Raw genomic sequence first — 18,197 nt, forward strand, 5'->3', positions numbered from 1 at the left:
AACCACAGACTGCGTATATCTACTTCATCACAAAAAATTGTCTTCATTATGTCTTCATTAGTTCAGAATGACAAAAAACAAACTGCGCGGGTTTGTAAATCCCTTGGTGGCTCCTTACCTTCTGATTCCAGTTTGTAGCATCTGACCACAAATGATAGTTTTTTTTATTGAAATATTGGAACAGAATATAAAATGTTAAATAGCTGTGGAGGTGATGGTTGGCAGAAAATCCATCTTAGTAAAAATCCATCTTTGTGATGTGAACAGATTCCTATACATCTGTATGCATAAAAGCATGAACGTGTGTCATGTAAAAATGTAGGTTTATTGTAATGCAGGTGTTCGGTGGCTGTCTTGGCAAACGCTACAATCAAAACACTACTTTTACCATTTTTTTCTTTCTTTTTTTTTCTTTACAAGGTTATTTTTGGAAGCTAAATAATAGGCCATGGGCAGAGCAATCTAAGATTATATTGGGGTCCTCCATGATTAAAAAAGGTAATTTAAAAATGCTCCTCCATTTCCCCACGTTCATTTTTTTTAATGGCCTGAAATCACCTTTTTTAAATCCAAGGGCTTCTGTCAATTACCTTCTACAATACTGTAAACAGACTTTCCGTGTCCACCTGCTTCCGTTCCTTCTTCCTCGCTCTCCTCTGATCACAATGGGAGTTGATGGGTGAAAGCAGTGTTGCAGAAAGCCCCTCAGTGTCAGCATCCATTCACATCAGATCGTCGGCACCATAGAAGAGAGGAGAGAAGATGGGAGGAGAGGAGTTGAGACAGACTGGGCCTCAGCCAGGGAGCAGTGACTCAGTCTGTGGGAAGGAGCGTGGGGATGGAGGGAGTGCAGAAGAAATCCTGCCGAGTCACTCTGGCGTAGGATGCTCTCCTCACCTCCTGGCCTCGAAGGAATGCAGTGCAGATGCGGATGCTATCCTCAAATCAGGGTGATATGATGGGAGATAATGGCAGCGGGAGTGCAGTCACTGCATGAACAAACCCTGCACTTTTTCTCGCCCATCGGTAGGGTTAGGAAATTTTGTTTTTGTAAACAACCATTCCATATCTTCCTGACACATTCAGGTTACTTGAATCTCCTTAAAAAGCCTCAATATCCCATTTGTGCCTCGCCTTAAACTTTTCTTTAAAGCCTGAAATATCTTCTTAATAGTTTTTGGCATCAATAGTGAATCATTTAAAATACCTTAAAATGAAATGCTTTAGTCCAGCAGATATTTGACAGATTAATGTTGTTAATAATAAACAATAATAATGCCTAGGTTTTATACAGCGCTTTTCAAGACACTCAAAGATGCTTTACGTTGCATTATTTATTCACTCCATACTTAATTGTGGCAAGCTACGTATGTCGCCACCGCTGCAGTAGACTGACTGGAGCAAGGTTGCTAATCTGCACCATCGACTCCTCCGACCACCACCAACCACTCACTGCGTTCACCCAGGCAGTTTGGGTTTCAGGACAAGGACAGGCCGAGATGGGAATTGGACCTGCAACCTTCCGATTGAGAGACAATTGCTCTACCAACCGAGCCATGCCATAGAACCCTTGACTCATGCTTCATTTCCTCCTTCTCACCAATTTTTTTGTGAAATTCCACAAGGAATTTTAAGGTACTTTCACTTGGCACATAAATGTCTCTGGAAATATTGGCTTAAAAATTATGTATTAGTTAAAAATCAGTCAATTGATTAATTAAATGGGTGTAATGTAGCTGTGTGTACGATGAAATATATACATATTCAAATTTCATATCATGTGAAGACTGTATGATTTTCCTGAACTGAAATGAATTGAATAGAAGTAGATTTGTGCAGATATTGGCTTTGGCTCAAACAGCTGAAAAGTGTCAGAGGGTGTTTTGTCAGGATCTGTTTTATTATTATTATTATTAAATTTTTTTTAAATTTTATTTTAAGTAACATTTTATGTTGGTAGGAATGGGTTTTTTTTGGTGGGGGGTCTTGTCTTTAACTTATAATCTTCACATGTAAGCATTTCTTTCCTGCAATTGATTGAAAGAAAGGGAGGTGTGTGTGTGTGTGTGTGTGTGTGTGTGTGTGTGTGTGTGTGTGTGTGTGTGTGTGTGTGTGTGTGTGTGTGTGTGTGTGTGTGTGTGTGTGTGTGTGTGTGTGTGTGTGTGTGTGTGTGTGTGTGTGTGTGTGTGTGTGTGTCTAACTATGCAGTCTGGTAGTAGATTAGTTTCTTCTTAATTACGACCCTGCGCTAGAGTAGATTGGGGTCTGCCCGTTTGCAGACACTCTCTCTCTATCTGGGCTGGAGCTTGGCCAGATAGAGGCCGTATGTTATTGGCTTCTGTTTGATTTATGCTTTCTTAGTGATGAGAAATGTGTTCCATGTCCCAAGGCTATTCAGCAGTTAATCAACTTTTTTTTTTCTTTTTCTTTTGCTCCGGTTGTAGCCCAATAATTGTCAGGTTATCGACATTGTCTTTGTCAAGACGATATTCTAAACAATGGCAAAAAGAATATCTGCAATCTCAATTACTCTAAAAGTCGAGGCCAAATTGTTTTAGACGGGAATATTCGCCAGATAAGCATTTAATGGAGAAAGGCTTAACACAACGTGTGTGATTAATATAGCATATATTTAATATTTTGATCAGTCCTATTATTCCTTCTGTCAGCATTTTCCCTTTCCCACTATTGTGCACACTCGCGTAATTTTTCTCATTATTATGCTGTCATACATTGCAGTTTCGCATAATTTAAAATGTGTTGAATTATGTGTCTTTCTACTCTTTTTATTTTCACTGAAGCAATGACTCTCCTCTTATTACAGGAAGTAAATCCTGTCTGTTTCACACCACATTATTGTCTAGTCAGCCATTCAGTGGTCAGTACTCAAGGCTAAATTATGAAAAGATGTTCAGGAAATGGGAAAAAAAAAAGGATTGTTCCATCAAAGCAATTTAGATCAAAGTGGTGATTTCTAATGACAGGCAGGAGCAGATTACCCCATTTGTAGGGATGATCTTGGTTGATAGGAGCATCACATAAAACTGTGCATTAGAAAAGATGACTTTACGATATATCCCCAGCCCCTAATTCATTGCCAGTGAACCGTGCTCCGCCCAGCCCACGGTGCCGTTAGTATTAGAGTTCTGCTGTGTGGCAGGCGTCTGTCATTTTGGCGGCGATGTGTTTGGCCCTGAGCCGGCAAGCTGGCGACTGCCTCTGTGTGTCGTGACCACTTGAAGCTGGAGACTTCACCAGGAGACGCGTGCGTGCACAACAAGTGTGAACGAGTGTGACGCACACGAGAAATACACATGCACAGATCTGACATATTCAAGTACAATATACTTTTACACACAAAGTGCACATGGAGTTGAATCATTTCTTCCCAGCCAAAATAAGTGTGTGCACAAAAACACAGACAAGGCACATGTTCAATGCATATACAACATTTGTATTTTGGGAAAAACAAAAACATGCCCTCACATGCTACGATGAAGCACATCTGTTAGTGCAGATGGAAAATACCATTAAATTGAGGAGGCCATCTGTGTACCGGATGTAAGGATACCACAAGCTGACATGCAAAGAGTTGTTGGTGTTGCGTTATCTCTGGTTAAGTGAGTCTGTGCAAACATGAGCATTTCAGCGATTGGCCGTCCACATTTGAGTAATTTGGCTTTCGCCCTGTCTCCAAAAATGATCTACATTTGATGCTGTTACCACATGTGTCTGTGTCTTTATTTGGTTTTGTGTGGACATTGTTTTGGCCGTCTTTAAGTAGCAGAACTCTTGGTTTCCATCTAATTAAGAATGTTAGTACCGGATGCATGTGGCAGGGCAAATTTCTTGCTCATAGCGGTTTATATACAAATGATTGCATTAAAAGTCATGTTGACCTTCATGAAAAGACGAAGCCAAATCAGCCTGTGCGGCTCGATTTCTGATTAAAGCCAAGCCATACTCCTGCTCTATGTAAATGTAACCTACACACCAGGCCTAGGAGATATCATCAGGGAAGATATGAAGCATCTGGTGGTATTTATGGGTCACAGACATCTTTCACTGGAAGAGATTTCCCAAATAATACAAAATAAGATGACTTTATGAGACCTTGTGACTATTCTAATCTCCTGAGCATTTGGAATTTAAATGGTGAAAGAGCTTTATTTCATGCATATTCCCTATGTATAAAGCAGTTACAGCAAAGACTTCAATCTTCTTTAAAACTTCGTCTTTCAGTTACATTGCGTTACCTTACTGTATTTAAAACGGCAATTATATTTTCTTATTTTGTTGTATTCATATGCTACTGAACTTTAAATAGTTTTTTGGGGGAGTTGTGAATTGTATTGTTGGATGCTGAACAGTGGCTTAAAGATTTGTGAGAAATGAAAGCTGGCTATTTGTCCAGTCCAACACTGAACTATTGTAATTTAGATAATCTCACATCATCTGATAGGCTTCTTCAGGACTGAACAGATTAACCCGTTTGTATGTTCATTCTTCAGCATATAACTGAAGTCAACATCTCTCCCTGGATTCTTACAAAGTCTTTTAAGACACCTCAGTTAGCAGTATTTTATTGCTTTTAGACCCTTAAGGAACTGGTCATGAGCTCATTCAGAGTCTGACTACGAAAAGGGTTTCGGTTCAAGTACCAGTGTTAATAATTCATGTTTGTCACTGTTCAATCTGATTATCTGTGGAAAAACATGCTTTATCACGGTGTAATACTTTTTGGACATGCTGTTCCTACTTAATCTGTCTATGGCAGCAGATATTCAAACTTGATTGTGCAGGGTGAATCCGTGACTGAAGATGAGCCAAGCTGTCAGCGTTGTAGAAAAGATTTTACTTTCATAATAGGAAACCTCCAGAAACAGATTTTTCTCGAACCAAATGGGCGATGCTGATGAAGCGTCTTGGTTCGACTTAAAGAGGGTGCCAGTGAGCCAGTGAAGTCCACAGGTGTGGCTCACACCCGGTGCAGTATCAAAAGGATCCCTGGAGGAGCTGAATGACCTTGAATTATTAGCAAGCCAGATTAGCAAGGTTGTGCATTATTATTATTCCTCAGACGGGCTGGAGGTTGAATTGGAGGAGGGATGAAAGAACAAAATGATGAAAAAGAGATGAGAAGATGAATGGACGGTCACTGTTGAGGAGCGAAGGGTTTATAACCTCTCATTAAACTTAAGTCTGATAGATGGATGAAAGGAGGAGATGGAGGTGATAATGAAAACAGGAGAAATTATGGGTGCCTCCTTGCCCTCATGTATCCTGTGGGTGTTGAGAAAAGGAGCTGATTGAATGATTCAAGAATCTTTTTTGGGAGGGTTTTCCGCTCTCATCTTGACTGCTTCGACCTGGCGGAATGGCAAATAATCCTGGCAAAATTTTGCACAATTTGTTTTCTGAGACATTGAGCCATTTTCAAGAGCATTCTGTCTTGTGAATATCTGTCTTTCTTCCCAGGTCGTCCACCTTTCAGTCCTCCTCTTTTTCATGCTCTGCTCCTCATGACGACTTTTCAGAATCGTCTTCTCTCTCTTTCCACAGAATAACTTTCTGCCACCTGCCCTTCCAGAGTAAATGGTTGTACATCGGCACAGAACGAGGGAACATCCACCTTGTCAACGTGGAGTCCTTCATGCTCTCAGGCTACGTCATCATGTGGAACAAAGCCATTGAACTGTGAGTGGACTTTTTTTTTTTTTTTTGCCCTCCAACATTTTGTCCTAGAAAGAGAGACTTCTAAATTTGTCAAATACTGATACTGAAGATAGCATTGTTTTGTTTTTTTTGTTGTTGTTTTTTTTACTTGTCTTAGGGTCTCCTGTGTGATTACTTTACAAGAGATTATTGTACTTTGCGTGTGCGTTAAAGAAGAGTCATTAGTCAAGTCAGTTCCAGGCGCAGTATCAGATTCCAGGTACTGAGCAACCTGTCTCTTCGCTGTTTGAATGGATCTGTCAGCTTGACAGGCTCCATTTTGGTTCCCTGCTGTACAGACTTAAATTATTCACTGGAGCGTTTTGCTTCACGCTTTCCCTCTCATCCCCTTGTGTGTGTGTGTGTGTGTGTGTGTGTGTGTGTGTGTGTGTGGGGGGGGGGGGGGGGGGGTGGAACAGGTGTCTGCCGAGATCAGTGTATGGTACACACAGACGTCTCGTCGACAAGGCTGCAGGGAGGAAGAGGCGAGAGTGAGTGTGGTGGGAGAGAGAAGAGGAGAGACGGAGGGAGAGTGTATGACAGAGGGGAGAGGAACAGGATGGATGAGACAGGCTTTTTGCCCGGGGGAAAGGACATGCAGAGATGAAGAGTGAGGGAGGGGAGGGATGGAGTGGTGGCAGAGGGATAAATGCAGGTAACAGAGGGAATAGCAGAAGACGGGAGTCATGCAGATGAATCAGAATTGAGACGGAGATGGAAAAGGTTTCCAATTAAAGGCAGAAGGGCAAAAGAGAGCGATATAGAGAGATAATGATAAGATATGGATTAGATAAGAATATAAGTATGAGATCTTTCAAATAAAGGACACTCCTCATTTCCTAACTCGTTTTAACACACTCCTTCACCCCAACGTTTTATTTGAATTTTCTATAATGATTTCCATAGAGTGCCACTTAAAGGGCATATTTTCTGTAGACCAATCCATAATTTAGCATCTATTTTGTTTTAATTTTACATTGGTTTTGGAAAGTACCCAAACATAATATGTGCCTGCCCAAACATTTCTTAACAACTGAACATCACCTTATTGTTATTTTTTTATGCCTCGTTGCAACTTGAAATCTCAAGGCTAAAAAAAGCACAAACACAGTTAAATGAATGCAGAAACGCTCATCTTTTATGAGTTTTATTTTGTACACATGCTTCCTCTCCTAAATCAACCTCTCTTAGTTTTACAATGATAACTCCACAGGTTTAGTCAAAATATTTTTCTGTGCAGTGGCCATACCAATCCAACATAAACTGACCAAAAGTGTCTAGATCTTCACTTCACCCCTAAAATACATTCTGCTCAGTTACCATCATATATCCAGTTTTCTATGGCTTTTTCTTTTTGGCCATAAAACTTTAATATGTAGGTCCTGCTGTCCAAACTGTGGCTGCCCACATTTAGTTAAAGTACACCGTTTTTCGGTGGCAGAAGTACCAGGAGTCAGTTCTCTCTCATTTGTTCCACCTGCAGTGGGTCTGCTTATCTATGTGTTTGTGTGAATGTGTGTGGTTTTACTTGGACGCAGATCAGAGAGGTGATTCTCTTGTTGTGGCTCTCCTTTGTGCCAGCTGTGATGTGTGCAGGGTTTCTGGTCACACTCAAAAGCTTCTGTTGGAGCTTGACCTACAGCCACAACTAAAATATATATAATCTGAATTTGTTTTTAATAATACTGATTACATTTTGAATTGATTTTAAGTATTTTTGTTCAATAAGAAAAGACATTTGGGGTTAGAAAATCTGTAATTGACATACTTTATTGGTTTCAAGCCATGCCTAGCACACCTCTGACCTATCGCAACCCTTGTCATGAGGCTGGGATCATAGTGAGGTCGTAGTCCCTCGGGCCCTGCTATTTGGAAACAGGCTGCTGTTGCTGTGCCAGTGGCCCCGGGCTCGGTGTGGCCCAGTGCTCTATGTGCTTCTGTGACTCACACACCTCTGTTCCCAGGCGACTGTACTGGAAACTGTACTGGCCTATTAGATAAACACATATCTTAGACCAACTGCATGGCACCATAGTTCAGTCAGCGCTACAGGCATGAGGGCCAGTGCACCCAGGCCACATGTGAGTCTGTTTGTTGACATGATGCACAATGTTTCTGCATGTATGCACTCTGCACTATGAGCAAGGATGTAGATGTATGCATGTATTTGGCTGAGTTTTGTGTGCTTCTATGTGTGTGGCTAATTTGATTCCACTACATGGTCACATGGCTTTGGCGAGGCAATCAGACGTGAGACAGGAGGGGCAAATGTTAACAGCTCACGATGACACATAGTTCACGTGGACATGTTGACCCCAGGCGTCTCTTGTTCGCTCCACATTTATGTTCTCCTTCTCCCTCCATTCCTGGACCCTAAAGCTATTGTAAATACTTGCTTGAATTTCAATATCCCTGCTCCTTGCATACTTGCATGTGTGGTCTGCAGCTAGTACCACTGTACTCAAGGAAAGGATTACCGCACTCCAACATTCAGGTGTTGGCATTGTATACTGCCCTTTTCTCTCTGAACCTTCAGATTACAATCTTTGGGAGTTCTTGTTCATTCAAACTGCCTAAAATACATAAACAATGATTGTTTGACAAAAACTGAAGTGTGTCTGGTTTGATCCCATATTGTACTGGTGGCCTGGTCAGGATAAACTCCAGCTCCTTGTAACTTATACATAGAGGAAGAACACATTACATAGTTCAGCACACATACGCAAAACATGATGGTAAGGAGGTTAGCGATCTTTAAAAGTCAATTCTAAATGTCACTAACAAAAGAGCCCCGTTCACCTTTTTTTCCTTTTTTTTTTTTACCTGAAAAGTGCTGGCAGAGCACTGCAGCACTATGTGAATGGAACACTTCTGTAAAGCCCAAGTGCTGCCCTTACATTTTGTTCCTATGACATCAACATAAGTATGTTGACTATATTGCCTCAAAGCGTTCAATGTGCCCGATAACATAAAATAGCCGATAAACTTTCGACAATATGGACACTTGCCAGCAACGTTTAATGTGATTTCACATCAGCTGTTTTTATGCCGACCTAGTTGAGTTTTGGGACTGACTTTGGGGAGGTGCGATCACAAAACTCGCAGCCACACTGAGACCAGCCTGAAGAGGTGATCTCGGTGAGACTCCTGTCGCACTGCGGTGCAGTACGAGTGTACTGTGAAAGCAACGGCACAATGGTGCACGCCGATTGCTTTGCGTACTCCAAAATGTGTGAAAAAAGGCTTCTGCTGATAACAGCAGTGCATCAACATAGTTCTTTTCTCCAACCGCAGCCACGCTTCATTGTAATTTTCCACCTTTATCATTGAAGGAGGTGACCAGTCCCACTGAAAACTAATGTAACTCTGTTGTTTTTGTTAAGTTCTAATTATTGAGCTCAATGTGTTGCAATGCTCTGTATTCATGGAAACATGGCACTCACCATGTTGTCATGCTCAGTCGTCACTGAAACATGAGGCTCCACCAGTTGGTGTGGTGTTTGGACCAGAAAGGGAAAGAAAATCGGTGTGAATGGGAACCACAATAAGTGGAATGCATCAGATTTCTGTTGGTCACCAAATGCACACAGTAGCCTGCAGTGAAAGCACCTTTAGTCAAATGACATGCCATCATAAACTCACTTTTATGTCTTATTTTCAAGAAGAAGAGCTTTTTCCTTCCTAAATTTGGTTGACAACAGTTTCATTTATGCTGTTAGTGATGAAGAAAAGACACAGATATTGGTCTGGAAAGTTGTAAGATTTACGACTATAAGCTCTCGAAGCCATCACTCTAACGTGGCTATGGGCCCTCACATGTCTGTTGAAGAACTGTGTCAAGTAGTTTGCCATGTAATTCTGTGGTTTTTGTATAAAAATGGCAGAGCAATTGCTAATGTAAAACTAAACTTTTTTTTCTAAACTATTTTAAAAGTTCTATCCCAAAGACATTGGGGATTATAGCATAGCTAAGCAGGGTAGTCATTAATGCAACTAAACATGTATACAGAGCTTTTTTTCTGTACTTAGAAATCCAAAACATTTGTGGTGTAGTCTGCTACTGATGGGTTCTTTGGACAGACAGGTACAACCTCCTCTCTTCTTGATTACTGCTTTTCAGGCTCCTCTGTGTCGATCTCTAGTACTGGCATGTTAATACATACATAGGAGAGAGAGAGTAACTCTCAGCTATGATGAAGAGATAGTTGGTGTTCTTGCCCGTCACTGGTTATAATATAGTCATGTATTACCGGTACACTTTTAAGAACCGTTTTTTTAAAGTGTAAGCTGACACAGGAGGCCTGGATTACCATGTAAATTATAATTGACTGCAAAACACGCTAAACACGTATAGCAGTCTTTATGGAGAATCATACATGTTCAAAATAATCTCAAACACTCAAGTAAACAGTTTGTTGAGGTGACGTGAGGCCACATACAGTATGGGCGGGCTGCAGGCAGGCTGTTCATAGCCATGTTGGTCATGGTGACTGCACCTCTGCTTCCTCCGAGATTGTCACCCACGATGACACCAGATGTTCAGGACTCCACGTTGCAGATGTGTGTGCATCTATTATGTACACAGCCAACCCCTCGAACAGGTGAAGCGGAAGCTGAATAAACATAGATGATTTTATTTTTACACAAAGATTCAGACTGCATTCCTTTTATTTTTGAGTTTGAATCATGATTTTGTGTCTATATGAACGAGGAGAGGCAGGTGCATCGGCACTTAGGCCGACAGACAGACAGACGGAGTGTTTATTTAGAGGTAGATTCTACTTGTACACATTTGCTTCTAACATAATTGAAGCAATCGATATCAGTTCTTGCCATTGCAATAAAGAAACAAAAGATAGTATAACTTATTGTTTATTCAAATTACACTATGATCACACAAACACATCTAAACAAGAAATATGCATAGAAACGTGTGCACAATTGTGCACAATAAGCATATTTTCACAGTGCATGTTAACAGTCACTCAGCGGTGACCACCACCAGTATCGATGCTTTTTGGGTCTGTGCTCCTGTGGCCATCCACTGTTGCCATGGCGATTCCTTTATCTCCGAACCTGAGTGTGTATTTGTGGGCTCTGCAAATATGTTTATTTTACAGCAAAAGGTTCTAAGGAAGCAAATTCTTACTGAGTCGGGGTAATGCAGAGAGCAATACACATACAATGCAAGAAGTCTCATGGGGGACATAAGGAGGGTCCAACAAAGGAGTTGATTTTTGTAATACAAGGTGGAAGTAATTGTTTGTTATGGTGGTGTTGTTTTATTTGGTTGTTTTTTTTTATGGATATGGCAAATGTTTGAGATGTGTCTTAATTGTGCTGACATGCAAATGTGTGGGCTATAGTGTGGCTGGCTGTTAGCTGAGAGACAGACAGTGAAGGGGGGGATTAGATAAATCAACAGCTCCGGCTGCAGCACAGCTTAGGTAATAAGGCTCCAGCACTAACAGGCTAAATATAGAGACGACTGACTGACTGCCTGCCCACTAACTACACATGCACACAAACACACAAACACACGTGCGCGCACACACACACACACACACACACACACACACACACACACACACACACACACACACACACACACACACACACACACACACACACTCACTAATTTGTGTATCTATCCCTTATTCTACCCTTTGCTCATAATCACAGATATATTATGAATATGCAGAGCCAAAATGAACAACAGTTATCCCTTGCTAATTGATTTTCACCCCAAACATGTTCTCATTGAAGCATGTGGCACTTTTCATAGGTTCACATTAGCAGCAGCGTGCCCTGCCCTTTTCTGTCAGATTAAAGGATGAATAAAAATCCAGTCCGTGTGAAAGCGAGGACTTTGCCTCACCCGGTTTTTGCATTACTTACATTTGGTTGCTTGTTTGCCTTCTTCTCCTTGTCAGGGATCCCTGACCTTGCTCCACAGCACCAGGGTTACGTTTCAGGCTCTTAACAGTCACTCTTTTTCAGCTGTGACCTTCCCTGGCATTGCTCAGTCCACATCATCTCTTCAAGGCATGGCAGGTTCGGTAAATTCTGCAGCCACGTGGCACACAGAGAGGAGGTTTGACATAAGGCTGTCTGGAGGGTAAAGCGCAGACAGGAGGGGGAGAGATGGAGGGGGGGGGGGGGGGGGGCAGTCGAGCATTTTGTGCCGTCTTCTCCTCTGACATGCAAATGGACGCGCACACCAACACACCCTGGCACACATTGCCACTGGGGGCTGCCTGTCCTCGCGGAGCCATCCATCACTACCTTCAGTGGGCTTAAATTTGTGAGCAGCCTTTTAGAGCCTTGGAGTGATTGGCAGCTCCGTCCTCCCGGCAGGACTCCTTCTGCAGGTTCAAACACTTGTCTTAAATCTCTTCACTGTGGACATCACGTCATGATCTTATGCGGTGTTTGGCTTGTGTGTTGATGGCTTAAAGAGGAAAAAAAAAAAAAACACTCCTTGTTTGTCTCTGTCTTTCTCCTTCGTTAGGTCCTCTAAGGCTCACCCTGGACCAGTTGTCCACATAAGTGATAATCCTATGGATGAGGGAAAGGTAAAGATCACCAGTTATCTTCTTTTATCTTTCTTTCAGAAACATACACACGGATGCAAAAGCAAGCTAATTTCACAAAAAGGGAAAATATGCATGTGTATATGCATAGTTGGTGGCAGGAGGAACAAATTCAAGAAGTTTTGTTAAAACAGAAAAAAAGCATAAATTTGAGCACCATGAAAAATTTGCTCTGAAAAGGACAATCATTATCAATGCCCTAAAATACATTTAAAATATTTATGATATCAAGCTTTTCCACTAGGAAATACTCAAACTCACAAAGTTATAAAAGAAAAAAATGTGTGCGTGTTGTTTTTGTGGGTTTTTTTAATGCTTCTACGTTGTACTACTACACTGTAGACTACTGGAAAGGCTGCTTTCCATTTCATATACTGCCACATTTGTGAGTAGCATGCATTTGCAGGATGAGCAGCAGAACTAAGCATGTGGGGTTGTGCCTCTTTGCTCATCTTTTCTTTGTTGTTACTTTTTGTAGTTTGTGTTCCTCTCAACTTTTCATTGCGTGTGCACACAGTCGAGGACATAGGGCTTGAATTCAACATATTCTTGCAGTCGACATGATTCAGATTCCTATTTCCATTGCATGCATATGCAAAACTGAAAGTATTTTAGATGAGAGTCAGAGGTGATATTTCTATAAATATTTTCTCAGAATAAAAGACATCTGTTTGATTTTCTGTTATCCTCTGCTGTGAATCAGGGTCGGCAGCTTTCTCCCTCAGCTTTCTGTAGCCTGCTTACACCTGACTTCTTTTCATGCTGTGGGTGAATGTCAACTGTATTACTTCTCCTTCTGCCCATCATGGGGTCTATTATATCCCCTGTCTGTCATCTCTCCTGCCTATCTCACCGACTGCCTGTCGCTCTTCCTCTCCAGCTCATAATTGGATTCGAGTCTGGGATCGTAGTCCTGTGGGATCTGAAATCAAAGAAGGCAGACTATCGCTACACTTATGATGAGGTAGGCAAATCCGCACGATTCCTTTTCTTCTCCAGCAGCATTCAGTTCGACTTCTGATCTGCAGAGTGTCTTTTAATGCGGAGAGTAGGAATTAAATCACATATTCATGAAGTGAACTGTCTACAGTTGTGCATGTGTGAATGTGTGTTAAACTTTAAAATTTTTTTTTTTTTTTTCTACTATAGATTGAAAAATGTTTGGTCTCAGCATATGTATGAGGATCACACACACACACATACTGTACATGCACACACCTTTTTCAAGGGTGATTTTCTTTCCTTGTCTGTGTTTCAAACCTGATGATAGCAGAAAAAGAGTGCTGACAGGGTAAGACAAGCTCTCTATCCCTCCTGGCTCACCTCGGTAAGGTGTGCGTGCGTGCGTGCGTGCGTGCGTGCGTGTGTGTGTGTGTGTGTGTGTGTGTGTGTGTGTGTGTGTGTGTGTGTTCACTGGAAACAGCCACTATAACTTTCTTTTAGTTTATTTTGCAACTAACAGTAACTTAACACGTGATCAAACCCGCTCATCTACTTCAATGATAAACACAGTCAAAGTTTGTGATGGAGCTGCAGAGTTAGATTAGGGTCTCCTCGGGACGCCCCTGAAAATGCCTGGGGATGTCAGGGAAATCAGAACAATTTAAGCGCTGACATCTTTTGCACAGTTTTGCTATTGCGCTACCTTTCAAATGAGTTTACAACATAATCGCTCTACCGAAAGAATAGATGTTCTCTCACATCAGTGGGGCCGCTTACAAAGAGGAACAGTGTGTGAAATGCATCTTTCAGCGAAGCCATTATTAATGTAGAAGAGTGCCATGTGATCGTGTCTCCAGAGTGAGTTTGTTATTGCGACCATTGATGTGTTTGCATGTTACAACTTTAACAGTGGCAGCTTGTAAAAGGTCCTCTTTTTTTTTTTTTTTTTAAGGATTGAGTCGTGTGGCTTTATTGGCTTCCCCCAGAGGCAATAGTGTGTGTGTCTATAAATAACGGAAGACGCAACAATAAAATACAGACACAGTGTCAAAGCTGCTTCGATCCCCTTCAGACCCGGCATGTCAAACCAACACCGTGTCTCAATTAGAAACACTGTTGTACAATCATGACTTTCACTCATGAGGCGCCACTTACTTCTTTTTATACTAACAGTTGTATGTTGCACATCTCTGTCACTGCTTTCTTTTATGTGCTATTGATCGGTATGTTGAGTTCCTTTTATAGTTGTTCTCGCCGTGGGATAGTTGGATATTCCGATTTACAACAAGTGTAGCTGTTTCTACTCTCTGTGTTTATGGCTGGTTTTCCCAGTGTTGATGATTTTGAGTCCAAGTGGGAATTAAGTACTTCTATGAATTGGACTTCCCATTCATAAACTTGTCATTGAGGCTTAAGCCTACTGAATGGCTCTGGACGCAAACACACACATGCAGTGATGTCTGCTAAATCGCCTGTTTAAGATAATGAGATTATGGGAACACTCGGGCCGGTGCTCAACTTGTTGGCAGCGTTGTAATGTTGTAAGCACTCTTGAGATAACGAGAGCGTCACAGAACAGATCGAGGACTTTGTATGTCCGGCATGTCGGGAGTTTCTGTGTCCCTCACCATCTCACTGCCGCTCACTCTTTCCGTCTCTCGCCGCCGCTCAGTCCCCCTCTCGCAGATAAGCTAATATCCTCCCACTGCTCCTGGGTATTACAGTCTCAAGTACTGAATCTCTCAAAGGAGCTCATCTCCCGTCTCCAAACCCTCCCAGATACACCTCTCCAGAGACGTGATGCGGTGGGAGGGGAGAAGGGGAACGGTGTTACTTCTTTCTGCTCGCTGGGATTTTGCTCTGAAGGACTTAAAGAAAGGTGTAACAACACAAGACTATAGTTTTCTCTCTTTTTTGCAGAGTTGCAAGGTCACTCCGCAGTAAAAGAAACCCCTGTGATTACCAGACTCGGTTATTTTTTCAAGTTTAATTTGGCCTCAGGCCATCTCTCAAGGGCACTGCTGTTCTTCTTTATTTTATAATTGCACTCTTGACTTTTCCAGAATTAATGTTGTGAAGAGGAATATAAATATCACCATGAGAATTAACTACAAAGCAAACGAGAGGTACCGTAATTATATCGATCGCTGCAGATATTCCAAAACTGATCTTTGTGAGTGTAAAAATGACTGGGTTGATGAAGTGCTGGTTGTTCTATTTTAGTGCGATAGATTGATGGATCAATACTTCAGTTGATTCTGAAGGGAAAGTTGACTTAAGCAGACACAATACAACATTGAAAAGCAGTGAAAGCTGTTGTTCCAGTGAGGTTGTGAAATACATTCTGAAGGCTGCAGAAGTGACGTGACCTCGTGCAACAGAAGTTAGCCAGCATACTCTTGCAATCAATTCTTTTACTGTAGTGCTTTAAATGCTAACAATTTTAAAATATTCTCTTAATTCTTTACACTAAAACTGAGGGGAAAAATATAGTCTTTTTTTCCATTTCTAAAATGGAAAAACCCAATTTCACACCATGTTAATGGTTAAACACTGCCATAATTGGTTGTGTGGATTTGAGATTTTACTTGATATCTGCCATTAACTATTCTATCAACATTACTTAAAAGCCATTGATGGATCAGTCAGCAGTGTTGTAATTTTTTGTCATTCCCTGACATCATGAACGCTTATAAAACAACTGTATATAGCTTCCCAACAATACCCAACAATACATTTTTCTTTTTTTTTACAGCTATCAAATCCTTTGCCAGTTGTAGTCCTCCCGCTGCGCTCGCTTTTTCCCACTGCATGTTTTCATTGAAACACTTTTTGCCTGGAAGCCTGCTGCCAAGTATCAAAGTTGTCAACAGAAATGAACAAGGGAGCTTTTTCTCCCCACCTCTTTAGCAGCAGGGTAAGCCAACAGACCATGAAGTGATGCGTTCACATTTCGGGATAAGCGTGTCTTCAAGCATATTTCACATCTGCATATTTCACAGTCTGAGGTGACTGTGGCTCAGTTTGGATATCGGGCTGTTCAGAGTCCCAAAGGTTTGTGGTTCAACTCCCTGTCTCTCTGTATCGAAGTGTAGCTGAGCAAGAGATTGAAGTTGCTCACCATGGAGGACGAGCAGCTCACATGACAGCCACGAACGTGACGAACAGTATGATGCATTTTGAGACTCCTGAAGCAGCGAAATGTGCTTTATAATGAAGCCAATTTAGTATTTCTATGTGATGGATATTTGTGAATGATTAATCATTTTATTGAAATACCTGTTTTTTGTCAATTATTCTTGCGTGAGTGTTTTTTTAGTCTGTCTTTATAAACACAAATTCCTGCCCTTCATGACGAGTGAAATCCATTGGTGTGAATATCATTCATACTCATACATAGTTATGGATAATTGGCTTTCAGGTAATAATGTATGGTAAACGTAAGAAGTTCATGCTTCTGTGACATTGTATGATGAAAGTCAAAGATTTAAGTTGAAGCATGCAATAGTGATTCCGTCATCTCAAACCATTTATTAAAACAAAAGCCAATAATAGTGGAGGGTTTCGCACGACAACAAATGCCAACGTCTCAATAACGTGTGGCCTTAAGCATCAATCACAGCTTGACAATCACGTCTCATGCTGTTCACAAGTGGGCTTACTATCTGCTGAGGTATGGCATCCCAGCCTTCATTGATGTTCTGCGGTGCAGAGTTACGAGCCCCTAAATGGCGACTCAGCTGATCCTAGAGATTTTCTATGGGATTCCGGTCTGGAGAAAGTGCAGGCTCCTCAATTTGAGGTATCCAAGTCTCCAGCAGGCATTCCCTCATGATGTGTTTTCATACACGTATTTGGAATTAAATTTAGAAGTTTTATCCCAAAGATTGTCACTGGTTTCCTGTAAAATATACAACGACCTTCTTATTATGTACACTATTGCGCACTGCCACCCAACGATACAACGTAACATTCCAAAACAGATAAGCCAGTTTCTATTGGTAACATCTGATTGTTGTTCACACTGCAGTTGGTTTAAAGGAAACAGGAGAGAAATATGTGGAAGAGACCAAATATGGTCATTTGTCCAATAAATTGCAATACAGTGGTGTCGAGGCTCACTCTGGAGCTGTGGAGTCTTCAGGGCCTCTGTAGTGGTTCCATGCAACCCTCGTAAAATCATGTGTAAATAAACACATTTGTCTTTAATACATTTTGTGCACAAGAGACAGTCTTTAAAAAAAAAAGCAACAACTCTTATTTCACCGCTCGTGGAAACAAATGTGAAATAAATAACATTCTATAAGTAGCATCGACATAACCCGCCTGCTGCCTTTCACTGTAGAATTGGTTTCCTTCAGTGGATTTAATTATTTACTTTTATTGCCATTGATGGTGCTATTTGTGTTTACCTGTATGTTTGACATGTGATAATAAAACAGCTCTGATGAAAGCACTGAAAAGGTAATAAATGTAAACGAATCCCAATTAAATAAAGTAAAGGCAACAGCTACAGTTTTGGCGAATAAAGCAAAATTATACATACAAGTTTTAAAAGCTTTGTTTTTCAGTTGTTTAAAGTTTGACAGAAACTATGAAAATGGCTCTTTTAGCCTCAAATGTTGCAGATCACTGACGGGACAGTGTCTACTAGACAGCATCTATGAGTAAAAAAACAATAACAACAACAAAAAAATAATGAAACTTGGCTTTTGTCAGAGAGTTACCAAATGACACAACTGTCAGTATATCAGGGAGCTCAACCTGGCTTCTGGATGTTCCAGCAGAGTTCAGATAAACAACAGAGGCAGTGAAACATTTGTTTTTACAAGCCCTGACAGAGCTGAGTGCATTCCCTTTGTCTTTCCATGGATTGTGGGTTTTGTGAGTGCATGTGTAAGAGCAGGCGTCACTTTGACCCTGCTTCAATCCACTCCGGCCTGACTC

General features: G+C 41.2%; 1 protein-coding gene across 3 annotated transcripts in view; it reads left to right on the plus strand.

The window, feature by feature from the left end:
* stxbp5a (syntaxin binding protein 5a (tomosyn)) overlaps nucleotides 1-18,197 on the plus strand; it is a gene marked incomplete at its 5' end in the record, with an annotated part of 86,576 nt that overhangs the window by 40,837 nt on the left and 27,542 nt on the right. For all 3 annotated transcript variants that reach the window (XM_080513898.1, XM_080513899.1, XM_080513900.1), the window contains 3 exons: nucleotides 5,563-5,697; nucleotides 12,227-12,290; nucleotides 13,189-13,272. In XM_080513898.1, coding sequence (XP_080370024.1) covers nucleotides 5,563-5,697; nucleotides 12,227-12,290; nucleotides 13,189-13,272 — 283 coding nt within the window. The remainder of the gene's footprint in view (nucleotides 1-5,562; nucleotides 5,698-12,226; nucleotides 12,291-13,188; nucleotides 13,273-18,197) is intronic.

This window comes from Blennius ocellaris, assembly GCF_963422515.1.
Source record: "Blennius ocellaris genome assembly, chromosome: 18".
In the NCBI taxonomy this organism is placed as follows: domain Eukaryota; kingdom Metazoa; phylum Chordata; class Actinopteri; order Blenniiformes; family Blenniidae; genus Blennius; species Blennius ocellaris.